This window comes from Gadus chalcogrammus, chromosome 12, assembly GCF_026213295.1.
Source record: "Gadus chalcogrammus isolate NIFS_2021 chromosome 12, NIFS_Gcha_1.0, whole genome shotgun sequence".
Lineage (NCBI taxonomy): Eukaryota > Metazoa > Chordata > Actinopteri > Gadiformes > Gadidae > Gadus > Gadus chalcogrammus.
The window spans coordinates 17,528,848-17,546,527 of record NC_079423.1 but is presented as its reverse complement, the minus strand read 5'-3'; the positions used below and the strand labels follow the sequence as shown (position 1 = coordinate 17,546,527).

At 56.1% G+C, this 17,680-nt stretch overlaps 1 protein-coding gene across 1 annotated transcript in view; it reads left to right on the top strand.

The window, feature by feature from the left end:
• The window catches only part of crocc2 (ciliary rootlet coiled-coil, rootletin family member 2), a 41,954-nt gene that overhangs the window by 824 nt on the left and 23,450 nt on the right, over nt 1-17,680 (top strand). Inside the window, exons 3-10 of the mRNA XM_056604203.1 lie at nt 342-433; nt 10,922-11,089; nt 11,324-11,407; nt 11,862-11,965; nt 13,592-13,778; nt 14,719-14,825; nt 16,120-16,326; nt 17,547-17,656. Of these exons, the coding sequence (XP_056460178.1) occupies nt 342-433; nt 10,922-11,089; nt 11,324-11,407; nt 11,862-11,965; nt 13,592-13,778; nt 14,719-14,825; nt 16,120-16,326; nt 17,547-17,656 (1,059 nt within the window). The remainder of the gene's footprint in view (nt 1-341; nt 434-10,921; nt 11,090-11,323; nt 11,408-11,861; nt 11,966-13,591; nt 13,779-14,718; nt 14,826-16,119; nt 16,327-17,546; nt 17,657-17,680) is intronic.

Here is a 17,680-nt window from a genome sequence, read left to right as displayed (position 1 = left end):
TAACAAAATACTTTGTTCTGACGATTAAGATAGAAACTATTCTGTACAATGTAGTCTAACCTGTCCAGTTTGAACAGTATTCATTGTAGGTTGTAGGCCTACAGTTATTCACGACGTAATAGGTGTATACTATATGATCAAATGTATAGATAGGCTACATTTAAAATATTCCTCATTACTTTTGATTCATCGGTCGACAAAAATCAGTCTTTTTTTGGTCTAGGTTTGTAAAATGTACTACTATTATTATTATTATTATTATTATTTTGTCTAGATTTTCACCCCACTTACATTGACCTCTGACCCTGAGAGCTATATCTGTCTGTTCCTCCTGGTTCCAGGGGAGCCCTCTGAAGGGGGTCTGACACGGAGGGACCCCCGGTCCCAGCTGAAGGACCGGACCCCTAGCCCCACCTACCGGGACCCCCTCCAGGTAGACCCCAACGCTCTCCTCGTTAGGGAAACACTGCTACAGGGCGTTAGTGCTGGTAGTGGATAATGGTTCAGTTCGGGTCTTTTCTTGGAAAAATATCTAGAAAGGTTGCTAGTTTGAGCAACCTCGTAGCTGAGTCTGGAGGTGTCCCTGTACACTCCCTGAGAGTAAATGTAAATCTTCGACAAAAATATCTAAAGTTGTTTGGGGGCATATTCTCCATAAAATACAAGAAGTTAGCTTCTTCTTGCTAGTTTTCTGTTGGCTGCGCCCCCTGGCTATAGTGAGTGTGACGTGGGTCTCCATAACGTCTGACAACGCCCCAACGAGTGAAATTATTGGACGGGCTCATTACATTACAGGCCTGTTAGCGCCACAGATACCGGATTTAAATCTTTATTTTGTCAGAGTCAGAGTGAACATTTGATTTACAAAAAGTGACGAAAGTGCTTTCAAACCAAATGTCCCACCCCAGGCCCAAGGCTCAGGTAGAGCTCAGAGCCTTCTCGCTCCGCGGCCGTTGGAGATGGAGCCAAGAACCTTTGGTCTGAGGCCAGGTCACGACCCTTTAGGACCGGTTGTTAGTAGCAGGAGGAGGAAGGAGGAGGGTGAACCCTCAAACACAAGTGAATCACTTCTATGTTGAGTTCAGACCAGGCCTGTCTCTGTGTGTGTTCCTCCGTGCAGGGCTGGGGGGGGGGGGGGCAGGAGGTCCAGTGTTCTGGTTGTGATAAATAGTCAATGGCATGCACTCGCTCTATCAATCCAGCTTCAGGGATTTAGTGCTGCTCGTGCAGAAAAGCAATAGAAAAGTCCTTAACAGGGATATAACTCAACAGGAGCATGAAGTAAGTTTAGAATCATGACATAACACATATCACAGTCACACTCATTCATCAGGAAGACTTAGAGAAATAATGTGTGTGTGTGTTTGTGCAAATGCTTATATGTGTTTGTGTGTGTTTGCGAATATTTCTGTGTGTGAGTGCATACGTGTGTGTGTGCGTACATATTTGTGTGTTTGTGGGTGTGCATGCATGCATAAGTTTAAGTGTGTATGAGAGAATTTTTTAAGGCACGTGTGTGCGCGCATACATGCATGCATGTATGTGTGTGTGTGTGTGTGTGTGTCTGTGCGTGCCTACAGGCATGTGTGTGTGTGTGTGTGTGTGCGTGCATACGTTTGTGTGTGTGTATGAGAGATTTTGAATGTGTGTGTGTGTGTGTTTTTGTGCGTGCATACTGGTGTGTCTTTATGAGAGTGAGTGAATGCATGTGTGTGTGTGTGTGTGTGTGTGTGTGTGTGTGTGTGTGTGTGTGTGTGTGTGTGTGTGTGTGTGTGTGTGTGTGTGTGTGTGTGTGTGTGTGTGTGTGTGTGTGTGTGTGTTAGCAATAGTAAAGCCCATGAAGGGGTTCCTTGTGGTCTGGCCCGGACCCCCTGTGCGGCCGTCTCCCCTGACCCCCTTTCCTCCATGGGTGCCCCCCCCCCTGGTGGAGGGAGCCAGGCCTGGGGACGGGGGACGGGGGACGGGGGGAGAGGCTCCCGTGTCCCCAGGGGCCCGGTGTTTCTGCTGGAGCACAAAGCGGCCGTCTGTGATCCCCAATAAACTCCCGCCTTCTGATTCGCCGCCGCCGCTCGCCCCCACCCCCGCTCTATAAATGTGACTTCATTAGACCTCTCGGGGTATAAATAGCGTGTTTATGTTGTTGATGTTTTGGGAGGTGTGAAAACATACTAAAGCCCCCCCCCCCCTCCCCCTCCTCGCCCAAAACTTAAGTAAGTGTTGGTAAAAGTGTTGCTAGCGTCTGAATCCCCTAGCGCCTCGCGGCCACTATTAGCAATAGCTAGCACATAAAGTATAAATAGTTAGCACATTCTGACACTTTATTTGAGTTATTTGTCCTTTTTCCACAGAGAACAATGTTGGCTTATAGCTGGCTACTGCAGATAGCATCTCAAATGTATCAAAAGTTGACCAGTAAAGAATAGAAGAGTGGCAGCAGGGCACGTTGTATGAATCACACTCAGGAAACCAAGCCGTGCATGTTGAAATGCTGAGGCATTGCTTAGCTGCTTACGGTGTCGGAAGCGTACAAGTATCATACTGCTCATGCGTGGCAGGGGAACAATGCTGGCAGACCTACTCCCACAACAAGCTGATAGAGTTCAGAATTAGCCTGGGAAGCCTCTAACGCGTTGGCGATGATACGCTGCCTCTGCAGTAATCCATGCCCAGCCTGTCTTCCCCACACCGTCTGCCCCGGTGCGTACGCTAGTGTGTACGCGCCCGCGGTACACCGCCGCGTCCTGTCACGGGACGGGCGGGGCTGAGGGCAGCTGCCCGGGTCCTGACAGGTCCTGGTGTGCGTGCTGTCAGGACGGAGCTCCGGCAGCTCCCTGATGACTCGGGCGCTGGCGTGCGATGCTAATAGCCCCCACGCACCAGCGGCCCGGGGCGGGAAACCCGACCGCGCCGCGGTACGCGCCGCCGAGCTGACGTCGACACGCTCGTTTTGTTTTGTTTCCGGGGGGAGGGGGGGAGGGGGGGGTGTGTGAGCCTTTCGCTGCACGCCTGCTAGTACCCCCGGGGAATCAACCAACACGGGCACTCTCCTAGAACTGTTGTTTCCAGAGCTGGGGGTCGCATCTCACCTAGGGGCGTAGGATACACACACTGGGTCGCGGGAGACCCCCGACGAGTACGCTGTATAGATGGGAGTGTTTCTGTGAAAACAAATGGAAGGGTTAAGGGGTTCACTGCTCGCACGGTGAGATGCTCTTTGCTCCACGGGGACGTCCATCCCGATCACTGACAGATGTTACCGGGGTGAAGCGATGTGGGGAAGCCGAATTTTCCGACCTGATAATGAGGTCACTGGCCGAACGTCATGGGGGAACCGGTGTGGAAGACAGTGAAAGGGGATATCTTGTGTGAAAACTAGGGGTTGAAACGAACAGCACCGGTTCTTTCGAAAGGTCACTGGGAATCTCAGCAAGAATGTTCCAAGCCAGTGGCAGTAAAAGTTGTTTCTTTTGGCGTTAGTGTTTGGAGGCGGACACCAGATATGGTTCTGAACTCTCCCTGTTTTGTTCTCTGAAGTCCGTGCCTGATGCAAGCAGCGTCGGCACGCCGACGTTCAGAGAAGGTCCATCTTGAATGGATTACACGCCGCGGTGGGCAACTCCGGCTCCGGAAAGCAGAAACTCCCCCGCCGTGTTTTCCTCCCAGCCGTGCGCTGAGCTCATCTGATTCCACTCAGGCCTACCTCTGGGTGGACGGTGATTAGTGAACCCAGGCCGGTGACTCATAAATACTGGCACAGACTTTTATTCTCTGAACCGGAGGCTGCCAAGCCTGGCGACACCGTGGCGATCGGCCATTCCTCCCCGTCCCTCACCTGGAACCCACCGCTAGGCCGGGGGCCCCGGGCCCCGGGGGTTAGGGCCAGCGAGGTCCCCCCTGAAAGCCTCTCCGGGGTCCTGCTCCATCACTCAGCACACTCTCCGGTGACCTGGGGTGACCTCGACCCAGCGTGGTGACGGATGGCCCCTGGGGGCCCGAGCGCAGAGCCCCTCTGTGTTTGGTCTGGGGCACACCGACGCGCACCTGATCGGAGGGTCGTCACGGCGACACGGTCCTGGCACCGGACAGAGATAGGATCACAGTGAGGGGGGTCCTGGTGATGGATGGGGCGTAGTGGGGACCCCCCAGGGGCCCGGCACGCAGCACTCTGAGCCCCCGCTCCTACCTGGCTGCTGGGCCGGTGCTGCTCCGTGTTCACCTCCTCGTGGAACCTCCTGTTCACACTGCAGAGGAGCTGGAATGACACGCAGCCTCTCTCTCTCTCTCTCTCTCTTTCTCTCTCTCTCTCTCTCTCTCTTTCTCTCTCTCTCTCTCTCTCCCTCCCTCTCCCTCTCCCTCTCCCGCTCTCGCTCTCGCTCTCGCTCTCGCACTCTCTCTTGCTCTCTATTGCCAAAGTAGTTTAAAATGAAGTAAAGGAAAAATATGAATTATCAGTACAGTGCAAAACACTTATGTAAGGGTGAGTTAACCAAACTATTTCCTGGCCCTAGGCCACGGAGTCTTTCCCCATCGCCGCAGAAATGATGGACAGTACAATAGATGCAAAGTCGAACACTGAGAGGAATACAACACCATGAAAAATAATAGTGTTCCTCTCGGTGGTCCCAGGGTGAAGGCTCCGGCCCCCCCCGCCCCAGAGAGACACACAGGGGCACGACGTCTCTGTGTATACATCCCTGTGTTACCTGCTGCTCAGCGTAAACACTCAACCCCCCGCCCAACACACCGCTCCAGAGGGGGGTTCTGCACAGCGACTTCCAGCCCTGACACGTGCATCTCTCGTAGGTCAGGCAGTGCACGGCTGCTGCTGCTGCCAAGCGCCTGTGTTTACTGTCCCAGGGCCTTCTGTGTGTGTGTGTGTGTGTGTGTAGTACCCCCTGTGTATCACTTACCTCATTAACACATGCTGTGCAGTGTAAATATCAGCCAGCACGGAAATCCACATATCTGAAAAGAGAGCACCGTGAAAAGATGGTAATATGAAGTAACGCGCACGCACACGCCTGTGCACGCGCACATGTGAACAAACACAGCCACATGAGCACATACACAAACATGCCTGTGCACAAACATATGCACACACACACACTGACACCGACACACACAGTCCCACGTATACACACACACACACACACACACACACAGTCATACACACACACACACACACACACACACAGTCTCACGTATACACACAGACATAGTCATACACACACACAGGCACACACGTGCACGCTGCTGTGTGTTTGTTATCCCACGTTGTGTAATCACCCTCAGTGACAATACATAAACAGCTTTCACAATCAGCTGGGCCTCTTTCACATATGCAGCACCCAGGGGGGTGAGGGGGGGGCGGTGCTCTGGGCAGCTCGCAGGGGACGGAGGGCGGGGGGCTGGGGGGCTGGGGGGGGATGGACATCCGCTCCAGCTGTGTTTAGGAATCTGACAGATAGTGCACTCCATTAATTCCCTGTATTAACCCTCTGGGCCCGGCCTAGCAAACGATCCCAGCTGTAACCCTTCACATGCTGCCTGGGCCCACTACCTCCGCAACCCCAACGCCAGATGGGGGGCGGAGCCTGGTGGGGGGGGGGGGGGGGGCGGAGCCTGGACACACTGGGGGGTGGAGTCAGGACCCGGTGGGGGGTGGAGTATGGACATAGGGGGTGGGGTCAGGACACGTTGGGGGTGGAGCCTGGACACACTGGTGGGTGGAGTCTGGCCCTGGTGGGGGCGGAGTCAGGACCCGGTTGGGGGCGGAGTCAGGACCCAGTGGGGGGTGTAGGGGGGTGGAGTCAGAACCTGGTGGGGGATGGACTCTGGCCCCGTTGGGGGGTGGAGTCAGGGCCCGGTGGGGGGTGGAGTCTGGCCCCGGTGGGAGGTGTAGGGGGGTGGAGTCAGAACCTGGTGGATGGTGTAGGGGGTGCATAGGCTTATCCCTGGTGTGGTGGCGGGTTGGGGGGTTAAATACACATCACGTGTGTTTTTAAACTAAACACCAGCATTGCACCACAGACAAGGTCACTATTAGAACACATTAGTCCTGATGCTGATTGGTCGAAATTAGTGGCAGATGACATCAACTGGCACCAATTTGGGCTAATCAGCAGATATCTGCCGGCCAGCCAAGGAGGCTGTGGTGGGGTTCGTGTTTGTTGCTCTTCGACGGACAAGGCCGTCTTTTTGTGTTATTGCCTACAACAATACCAGCGAAACGATGCACTGTGTTTTCCCTATTTCCTCCAATCACAAGGAGGGTCCATCTAGCAATAAGCAGATGGATGCTTACTTATCTGATCCTGACGTTAAGCAGCGTTGTCCAGAAGTAGTTGGACGCCAGCCACGGAGAGTTGTGGCTCGTTTCAACACAGCGGAGAATGCTGAACATCGCTGCGGTCAGCAGAATGGACCGGGACTCTGGTGAACCCTGTGCAGATGTGCGCTCACTTCTTCCGTGCGAGTCCGCCTTGTTGTCGACTTGTTCCCGGACGTGTGAGCACCCTGTCAGAGGTCGATGACCCCGAGGAGGTCTCTGAGGAGGTGCCCCGGTCCTCTAGGCGGGGCGCGGCGGCCCGACCGCTGGTTCCTGTCGTCGTCGTCGTCGTCGTCGGGGTGTGGCTTCCAGTAAAACATTAAAGCGCAAACACGTCACAGATCAAAGAGGCACATCGTCCACTCCCGCTGCCCGAGCGGCGTCGCTCTGTCACGAGGCGTGAGCGAGGACGTGATAATCAGCGGCGGCTAATTGAGACGGATCGCTGCGTCGGCAACGCCTCGTCAACGCAGAGGCCTCGAGGAGCTCCTGGAAAAACAAGAGGGTTGTTGCTCCGCTGGCGCGGGAATCAAAGCCCTTCCACTCCCCTTTGATGTCCTTTGAAATATTTATCTGAAGAGACAATACAAGGAGGGAAACAAATCATAAATACCAGGCAATATAAAAGGCTAATTTGAACCACATTGGTGAGGAGCGCCCAACAGAACGGTGGAGCCGGGCGGAGGCCTCGACACGCAGGGCTGTGCGGGGTGGAGGCCCGGCACCAGAACGGCCGCTCCGCCCGGGGACGGCGGCAGTGGCAGGGAATGACCTCAAAGCAGGGCCCGCTCCCCCCCCCCCCCCCCCCGCGCGCTTTAGGGCACCGGGGGGGATTCTGCAGAGTGACTTTTTACTGTAAAGCACGTCGTAAAAACAGAGGGCGTGCAGCACGCACACTCCTGGCTCTGTAAGCCCCCTGAGTTAGGGGCCGATGGACAGGCGGGGGGGGGGGGGGGAAGGGCTGGGGGAGGGGGGTAGGGGGTTGCTCTGGTCACTGTTCCCTCCCTCCCAGTGAACACACGATGGGTGTGCTCACACTCAGCACCGCGTCAACCGCCCAGCGCTGGAGTTGACGGGGTTCAGTGATGTGAGAAGGGGGGTGGGGGGGTGGGGGTGAGGGTGGAGACGGAGGTGGGGGCGGGGCGGGCGGGGGGGGGCTGTAATGGCGGTCTCCTGGGTGTTTCCTCTGCGGAGCATGGCTAATCCATGGCAGCCCTGGGCTTTACAGCTGACAGGGGAGAGAAACCTTTCTCCTTTCAAAGGCTCTTCCCGCTGGTATGCAGAGCAACGTTAGGGCTTTGGCTCTGCTCCACCGGGCCCCCGAGGACCCGGGTTAGCCACCAGGGCCCGGCCCCTTATGAGCTCCACCCCACACACCTGGTGGAGCTGGGGCAGCAGATAGGGCATCGGGTGCAGCCCTGGCTCTCCTCCTCCTCCTCCTCCTCCTGCGCTGGAATGCTTGGCGCTGGAGGTTTGTCTCCTTGGCGTGACATTCGCCCCGCGGGGGCAGGCGTGTGTGTTCCCCCGCTCGCTGCCTCGTTATCTGATCGTGTTCATCTCGTGGAGGAGAAGCCACACACGCCGCCGCGCCCGGGCGGCTCACGCTCTCCAGATGAGACGCCGCGGCCACGGCCCAGAGGACCGGGAACCCGAGAGGGGACGGCGCTCCCGCCGGAGGTGCGCCTGGTTCGCACGCTCTCCCCCTCCAGGGCCACGACGTCATCAGAGTCACTTATTGTCTGTCGTACGTCCTGGCACTTACAAATAGTACTGAGCATTGTGTAGCGTCTTATCCTAGCTATCTTTGTTGTTTACGGGGAATGGGTTAACCTAGTGATTGTTAGTGTTTGGTACTTGTTCGATGAACATCCTTACTGTACCGACGGTGATATATCGTTTCTCTTTCTGCTGACAACCACACTTATTGTAAATCGCTTTGGATGAAAGCTAAATGTAAATCTAAATCAAGAGAAGGCGCCCGGGGACTCTGTCCTTAACTCACGCCGGTGGAGCAACGTTCTGCCTGATGTTCCACGTCTATCCATCTTGTCTCCGGCTTACCTTCAAGCTGTGTTGTTGTACGTTATTAATCCGCTTCCTGGAGCTCTGCTCAAGCGTTGACTGTTTTCCTCCCGGAGCTTCCAGAGTGTGTTGTAGGCTCCAGTGGACGCGTGTGTTTTGGCGCCGTCTGTAAAGCGTGTTAAGAAGTGCTTTGGTTGGTAACATGTTTTATGCGCAGTAATACATGAAATATACATAAACACACACACACACACACACACACACACACACACACACACACACACACACACACACACACACACACACACACACACACACACACACACACCCTCGTGTGTGCAGAACACAAACACAGCTGTTTCCAGGAGTCCTTTTAAACGCAGCTGCTGTTTGATGTGATTCCACGTCCGTCATCCCCCCCGGTCCCCGCGTCCCCCCCACCCCACGCCGGGGAGCGGCCCTCTGGCTGCCCGCAGCCCGGCTCGCACGCCGCGGCTCGGAGGGGCTCGTGGGGCGCTCTGAGAGGGCCCTGCTCGGGAAGTGGGGTATTAATGGAGGACACGAGGGCTGTTTGGGAGAGGTTGGCCGAGAGCTCTCAGGGTCGCCAAGTAGTGGGAGTGAGATGGAGGTTGTTCAGGGGGAGGGGGCGACGGGTGGGGGTAGGAGTGAGATGGAGGTTGTTCAGGGGAGGGGGCGACGGGTGGGGGTGGTGGGAGTGGGATGGAGGTTGTTCAGGGAGAGGGGGCGACGGGTGGGGGTGGGAGTGGGATGGAGGTTGTTCAGGGGGAGGGGGCGACGGGTGGGGGTGGTGGGAGTGAGATGGAGGTTGTTCAGGGGGAGGGGGCGACGGGTGGGGGTGGTGGGAGTGAGATGGAGGTTGTTCAGGGGGAGGGGGCGACGGGTGGGGGTGGGAGTGAGATGGAGGTTGTTCAGGGAGAGGGGGCGACAGGTGGAGGTTTGTTGGTGGTGTATAGTGGGTTACACGGGTGGTGTTGGGCTTCTGCTCCTGGGTGGAGCTTCCTGGGTGGAGGATGGGTGGGTGGTGGGGTTCCTCGGGGTTCGGGGGTGGTTCGAGGCTTGTGGGCTGTGTTTGTTGTGTAGGGTGGGGATGGTGGATGCTGGGGGGTGGTGTTTAAAGGGTGGTGGTTGGTTGGATTTGGGTGGTGTATTTGGGTGTTAATTGAGGAAGGGTTGATATTGGTTGGAGGGATTTGGGTGGTGGATGGGTGATGGTGTTTGGCTTTTGATGGTGGCCGGTAAATGGGTGGAGGTAGTGGGTGTTGTTGAGCTGTGTTTTTGTGGGACTTGGGTGGTGGTTCTTTGTGGGTGGTGTTGGAGTGTTCTCCCACAGCCTGCTGGAGATACACATACATGTGGTTTACATTAGAGAGAGAGAGAGAGAGAGAGAGAGAGAGAGGGGGGGGGGAGAGAGGGGGGGGGAGAGAGAGGGAGAAGGAGAGAGAGAGAGGGAGAAGGAGAGAGAGAGAGAGAGAGAGAGAGAGAGAGAGAGAGAGAGAGAGAGAGAGAGAGAGAGAGAGAGAGAGAGTTTCAGATATAGGAGAAGATGCCGTGTTGCTCAATGATCAGACTCCTTGTTCATCCTCATGTTTACGTTCATTTATTTCATGTTCTACAGAGACACGCAACACACACACACACACACACACACACACACACACACACACACACACACACACACACACACACACACACACACACACACACACACACACACAGTAATCTCTGCATGGGAACAAACACACACACGTAAACATCCTGATTCAAGTATTTCTGTCACTTTGGATAAGCACTCTGCAAACGTCTTCTTGCCTATGATTTGAATTGACATTGAAAGTGGTCATAACTGGGCATAATGGGACATCCCATAATATGAAATAGCTGTAGCCTCTCATCTGATACACAAACATGAAAGGCATGAGATTTGTATGTAATGTATGTATAAGTACATTTGGTATACCAAGTTGTATTTGATAAAGGATGTAGAAATGTTGGTACAGAGTTTGAAATTCTTGTGTTGAGGCTAGTTTAGGAAGTTTAGCTTTAGTCCAAACGGTTTTTCTGAAGCGCTGTGCTAACGGTTCTGCTGGATCTAATGCTACTGAAAACACTGATAGTTTTGCTTACGCTATCACTAGCGATAAAGCTGATGCTACTGAAAACACTGATAGTTCTGCTAACGCTATCACTACCTATAAAGCTAATGCTACTGAAAACACTGATAGTTCTGCTTACGCTATCACTAGCGATAAAGCTGATGCTACTGAAAACACTGATAGTTCTGCTAACGCTATCACTACCGATAAAGCTGATGCTACTGAAAACACTGATAGTTCTGCTAACGCTATCGCTACCGATAAAGCTAATGCTACTGAAAACACTGATTGTTCTGCTAACGCTATCGCTAGCGATAAAGCTAATGCTACTGAAAACATTGATAGTTCTGCTAACGCTATCGCTAGCGATAAAGCTAATGCTACAGCGATAAAGCTAATGCTAATGCTACTCCCGACCCTGAAGCCAATGCTCTCGGTGTGTCCTTGGTGTCTGTAGCTGGAGCAGATGCTTACCTCGCAGAGCGCTGCGGACTCGGACCAGGAGAGTTGTGCCGGGGAGCGGCAGCAGGCGAGGGCCGTGGAGCGGGCCTACCAGCTCAAGCTGCAGGCCTGCCAGGAGGGCCAGCAGAGGCAGGCCCAGCTGGTCCACAGGCTGCAGAACAAGGTACCCGGAACACACCGTGTGTTGGTCCACGGGTCTCTGTGTGTGAGTGGCAAGATGAGTGAGTGGGTGAGTGGGTGAATGAGTGAGTGGGTGGGTGAGTGAGTGGGTGAGTGGGTGGGTGAATGTGTGTGAGTGGCCTGTGAGTGTGGCTGGACATGATTACAACACACTTGTTGGCTGGGTGTTGTGGTGTTATCGTTGTGCTGCCTCACGCGATGCCGTGTCCCCTGCCAGGTGCTTCAGTACAAGAGGCGATGTGGAGATCTGGAGGAACAAGTTCTGGAGAAAACATCAGAGTCTGAGAAGCTCAGGCTGTCTGTAAGACACACACACACACACACGCACACGCACACGCACAAACCTATTCTTCTTAGTGTTTCAAACTTGTTGTTGTGAAACGCGTTGCGAGATGCGACCTATCCGTTGTGTGTCCGACAGTGTTGAACCTCGTTAAGCCCTTGGTAGCAGAGGCTCTTGAAAGGTGCTCCGTACTCACTAACCCGGGGCGGCGCGTGGCTCAGGAGGTAGAGCGGGTTGGGTGGTAATAGTCCCCGGCTCCTGGGGAGTGTTGAGGTATCCCTGAGCAAGGCACCTCACCCTTACTGCCCCTAAAGAGAGGGCTGTCTCCCTGAGGGGTTGACACCGCCGTCGGTGTGTGGATGTGTGCATGAATGGGTGAATGTGAGGTCGTACTGTTAACTACTGTGAGTGGCCAGCGGTGAGGAAGGTGCGGTATGAAAGCAGTCCCTTTAACCCCGTGTGGTGTGCCCAGCTCCAGACCCACCTGGACTCCACCCAGCGTCTGCAGCGGGCGGAGCAGGACCTCCACGCCGCCGTGCAGTCCAAAGACCAGCAGCTGGGGGAGGAGCACAAGAGGTAACCGTGGTGACCAGACGAGAGGCTCCGCCTGGCGGATCAGCGGTGTCTGACACCGATCGGCCGCAGACGTTCCGGGTTCGATCCCTGACGTCCGCCTCCTAACCTGTAGGCCTCCTATGGCGCACGGCGCCCCCTGACCCCCTGACCCCCTGACCCCCTGACCCCGCTCCTTAATGACCTCACTGTACTGCGCTGCGGGGCAAAGCTTCTGCTGCTTGAGGCAACAGTCCTGAGGCTGAGAGGTTCCCATCAGGTCCCGGGCCCTCCAGGATGCCTGCAGGACGGAGATCTCCCCGAGGAGCCCTCGCTGTGAGCAGGGCCAGGCCGTGGGCTCGCACCGGGACCCCCTGTCACCTTCCATTCAGCCACGAGCGCTGGAGAAGAACCGCTGGCCAGGGTGGTAGTGCTGGGGAGTGTCAACACATCACAGACACACTGACGCTGAGAGGGCAGACAGACAGCCCACAGACAGACAGAGACACTGAGAGGGCAGACAGACAGCCCACAGACAGACAGAGACGCTGAGAGGGCAGACAGACAGCCCACAGACACACAGAGACGCTGAGAGGGCAGACAGACAGCCCACAGACACACAGAGACGCTGAGAGGGCAGACAGACAGCCCACAGACAGACAGAGACACTGAGAGGGCAGACAGACAGCCCACAGACAGACAGAGACGCTGAGAGGGCAGACAGACAGCCCACAGACACACAGAGACGCTGAGAGGGCAGACAGACAGCCCACAGACAGACAGAGACGCTGAGAGGGCAGACAGACAGCCCACAGACAGACAGCCCACAGACAGACAGCGACGCTGAGAGCAGACAGACAGCCCATTGACAGATAGCCCACAGACAGACAGCCCACAGACAGACAGCCCACAGACAGACAGCTCCCAGTAACACAGTGAGCTGCTAGTGGCCTGGTGGAGCTAGCGATGGAGCTGTAACCAAGGTACTTAAGGCCTCACTGTTTCAGCCACCGGTTCGTCCTACGCCTCTGATGTTCCCAGCTCCGTCGTCGCGTACCGCTCGCCGCGATGTGCTCCTCCCAGCGCTCCGGATCCCCGAACCGCGGGTCCCAGGGGAGCTGAGATAAAGGGTCATACATGCCTCTGATCCGCCTCCAACACTGGGTGTCGTGCACGCTAACATGAGCTTGGCTCCCTCGCCCGAGTCCGCACGCAAATCTGCAACCACTTACGGTGAAACATGTTTATTAAACCGCTCTATGGGCAAATCTGGGGAAAATTAGCCCAACTGCAAGTTTACACATAGCTTTATTATGAGTCGGTCACACTACGGCCTATCGGTGCTCTGATTGGCTGGTAGTGACCCGGCAGTGCTCTGATTGGCTGGTAGGGAGCTGGCAGTGCTCTGATTGGCTGGTAGGGAGCTGGCAGTGCTCTGGTTGGCTGGTAGGGGGCTGGCAGTGCTCTGATTGGCTAGTGGTCTATTGGCTGGCAGAGCTTCTCAGGGACCAGTGGTTGAGAGCCTCATGAACATGACCCTGATATACTGTAGTTTCCGCGGTAACGACAGTCCGGGGGGTGAGGTGGGGGTCCGGGGAGGTGGGGAGGGTTGGGCCGCCCCACACTCATAACCGGCTGTGATGTCTCCAGGTGTGCCAGCCTCAGCCAGGTGAACTCCCTGCTCAGGGAACAGCTGGAGCGGGCCACCGCGGCCAACCAGGACCTGAGCTCCACCAACCAGGACCTGGCCTCCGCCAACCAGGAGCTGGCCCAGAGCCTGGAGAGGGCCCGCCACGACGCAGAGCTCAGCGGCTCCCGGCTCCGCCTGGACCAGGAGGTGAGAGAGAGAGAGAGAGAGAGAGAGAGAGAGAGAGAGAGAGAGAGAGAGAGAGAGAGAGAGAGAGAGAGAGAGAGAGAGAGAGAGAGAGAGAGAGAGAGAGAGAGAGAGAGAGAGAGAGAGAGAGAGAGAGAGAGAGAGAGAGAGAGAGAGAAGAGGGGGAGAGAGAGAGAGAGAGAGCGCGCCAGCCTGGGTTAGAGAGAGAGAGAGAGAGAGAGAGAGAGAGAGAGAGAGAGAGAGAGAGAGAGAGAGAGAGAGAGAGAGAGAGAGACAGCCTGGGTTAGAGAGAGAGATGTAGCGAGAAAGACTGATGGAGAGAGAGAGTGATGGAGAGAGTGGAAGAGAGAGAGGCCTGGGATATAGAGATATATTTGGGGGAGAGGGATCATGATAGAGACAAAGAAAGAAAAACAACAGAAAGACAGAGTGCGATAAACAAAGGGACGGAGATGAAGAGAGATGAATAGAAACGCAGAGAGAGGACAGAGGAGAGGGAGAGGGAGGCTGTTCACATGAGGCGGCGGTTCCTTCTAGTAACTGCTGAGCGTGGTAAACAGAGCGGAGGTCAAGCCCCCCTCGGAGCGCCGGTTGTGCAACAACACCCCCCCCCCCCCCCCATTCATACGCCCGGCGCGCTGGAGCCGCTCTCTGCTCGCTCGCCCTCTCTCTCCGCTCGCTCTCTCTCCGTCCTCTCGCTCTGAGCTCCAGGTCCAGAGCCGGTTTCCTGTGCAAAACATTCCAGCTGTTGAGAGGAAGGAGGCTTCTCCCTCCCCTCCTCCCCCTCAACACAAACAAGCTGGTGTCCGCGGTAACAAGGCTCTCCGTGTGGTGACCCACTGGAGAGATGCCCCCCCCTGTGTGTGTGTGTCTGTTTGGGATCAGAGGTAAGTGAGCGGTACCTCCATCCCTACCCCCCCATGACTCCCTCTCCGCTCCCCAGACGTGTGTCTCCCAGCTGGGCCGCGAGCAGGCCCGCGTCAGGGCCCTGTGGCGCCAGTCGGCCTCCCTGAGGACCGCCTTCACCCAGCTCAGGGCCTTCACTGACAGGTGAGCCCGGAGCACCGCCAGGTCCACGCACACTCACACACACGCACACGCACACGCACACGCACACACAGCCAGGTCCACGCACGCACACGCACACGCACACACAGCCAGGTCCACGCACGCACACACATACACATATACATGTACACGCACGCAGGCATGCACACGCACGCCGGCTTCCACATGCACACACACACATACACTCTCATGCACATGCTCACATGCATGTCCTCACACGCGTACATATTCAAATATTCACATTCATACACAACACGCACTCACACACACAATCCCATATGCATGACCACGTACACACACTTGCACGCCCAAACACACACACATTTCCAAATGCACATACCGGTCATCACATGCATTGCACACACGCAAATACAGACACACACCCATACACAAAATGACTCACATGCACACACATGCACATATGCATGAACACAGTAACTCACCCTGCAGTCACACACTCCCCCCCCCTCCCAGTCGCGTGCGTCCCGACTGGGGAGATCAAAGTGGGCCGGGGTGGGCGGGGGGGGGGGGGGGGGGGGGGGGTCCCCTGGATCAGTGTGTCCCGGCCGCGGGGCGGCGGTGTCAGGTGACCCGGCGAGGCTTGGCTTGTGTCAGCCGGGCCGGGCGGCCTTCAGGGACGCTAGTCGGCCCCGGGACTCAAACGCGCGCTCACTTCAAAGGCGGCCGCTGCTCCCGGGGGCCGCACCGGAGACGGGGGCCGCTTGTCGCGTCGCTGCAAACGGCCCCCCGTCCCCCTGCGGGACGGGGGGCCTGCGGGCCCACTGGGGAACCAGCAGGCGTGGCGGCATGTGGCTCAGGGGGTAGACGGCTCGTCTGGTAACCGGAAGGTTGCTAGTTCAATGCCTGGCTCCTCAGGGCGTCAAGACGCCTCACCCCGACTGCTCCCGACGAGCTGGCTGTCGCCTTGCGTGGCTGACTCCGCCGTCGGGGAGGGAGTGTGTGATGTGAATGACTGGGTGATGAGAGGCTATATTGTAAAGAGCTTTGAGTGGCCACTGGTTCGAGAAGCGCTGTAGACATGCAGACCATTTTTACCTCGATGAGATCCCATAACTCCATCACTCGGTTACCAATGTTAGACGTCGAGTTTGGTCCAGCCGGTGTTCCATTTAGGATCTAAGGTCGAGCCCAAGTCCAGATGGCGATGTTAAGGTTACGTTGAGGCACTCTATACTTACTTTAAGTTTGGTTTTCTACGCCGAGAAATCGGTTAGAATCCGATCCCGCCCGTCATCCCCTCTGTCGCCCCATGCAGGGCGCTGGCGGACATGCGCGTGGACTGTGTGGCGACCGGCCGTCAGCTGAAGCAGTCCGTGGCCTCCCTGGGGGCCCGGGCCCTCCAGGACAGCGCCTTCAGTGGCGTGGAGCTGACGGCGCTGCAGGCGCAGCTCAGGGAGAAGCTGAGGGAAGCCATGCAGCTCCAGGGCCGCTGGGACGCCGAGAAAGTAGAGCTCAACTCCAGGTACGGTCAGGTCCAAGCAGTCATGATCCGCCCCCGTGCTGTCGACTCCACTCACCATCATCACTCAACCCCGGGTACTCACCCATCATTCAACCCCGGGTACTCACCCATCATTCAACCCCGGGTACTCACCCATCATTCAACCCCGGGTACTCACCCATCATTCAACCCCGGGTACTCACCCATCATTCAACCCCGGGTACTCACCCATTCATTGAACTCTCCGGGTACTCACCCATGCATTGAACTCCGGGTACTCACCCATTCATTGAACTCTCCGGGTACTCACCCATTCATTGAACTCTCCGGGTACTCACCCATTCATTGAACTCCTGGTACTCACCCATTCATTGAAGTCCGGGTACTCACCCATTCATTGAACTCTCCGGGTACTCACCCATCATTCAACCCCGGGTACTCACCCATGCACTGAACTCCGGGTAGGGTAGGGCAGTGACCTGGGTGTCTGACTCCGTGCTGAAAGCTACTGGGTTCAGTCAAAGTGATTGTAACTGGATTAGTTTTGTGTGAGTGTTCTGCAGCGTCTGGGTCAGGCCAGGTGCACCAGGTGCACTCAGAATTCCGTCTGCTCTCGTGATCAGACGTCAAGAAGAGCCTCTGAACCTGAAGTGGTGATGGAAGTGTCTGTTCAGTGCTCCTGAAGTGCGGTAGTAGTGTGACGAGGCCTTTTGTGTGGGCGTCCCTGCTGCTCCAGACAGCAGCGGGCCCCAGACTGACGCTCTTTATACGCCGCTCAGCGATGGGCTGCTCGCCGTATCTGATGGCACCGTGATGTCACTACAGTCTGATCCCCAGCTGCAGCGCAAAACATGATAGTGTTGAACGGCCTCGCACGAGGATGGGACTCCGTCACTCAGGAACACCAACAAGAAAACCCCTGTGTGTGTATGTGTGTGTTTTTGTGTGTGTGCGTGTGTTAACAGTTTCACCAGATCCTAAAACCTGTGTCTGGATGTCGCTGGTGATGCATATTTTTGTGTGTATGTTCAATGTGTGTAGGTGTATATGTCTAACGTGTGTGTGTCGGTGTGTTACTGTGTGTGTGTGCGTGTGTTCAACGTGTGTCGGTGTGTGTGTGTGTGTGTGTGGTGTGTGTGTGTGTGTGTGCGTGCGTGCGTGTGTGCGTGTGTGTGTGTATGTCTAACGTGTGTGTGTGTGTGTTGTGTGTGTGTTGTGTGTGTGTGTGTGTGTGTGTGCAGGATCGTGGAGCTGACGGACATGGTGCAGCAGCGGCGCAGTGAGAGCAGTGAGAAGGACCGCAGCCTGGCCGCCCTGCAGCTCAGCCTGGACCGCATGGTGGGCCCGCAAGGCTGGGGGCCAAATGGCTGGGGGC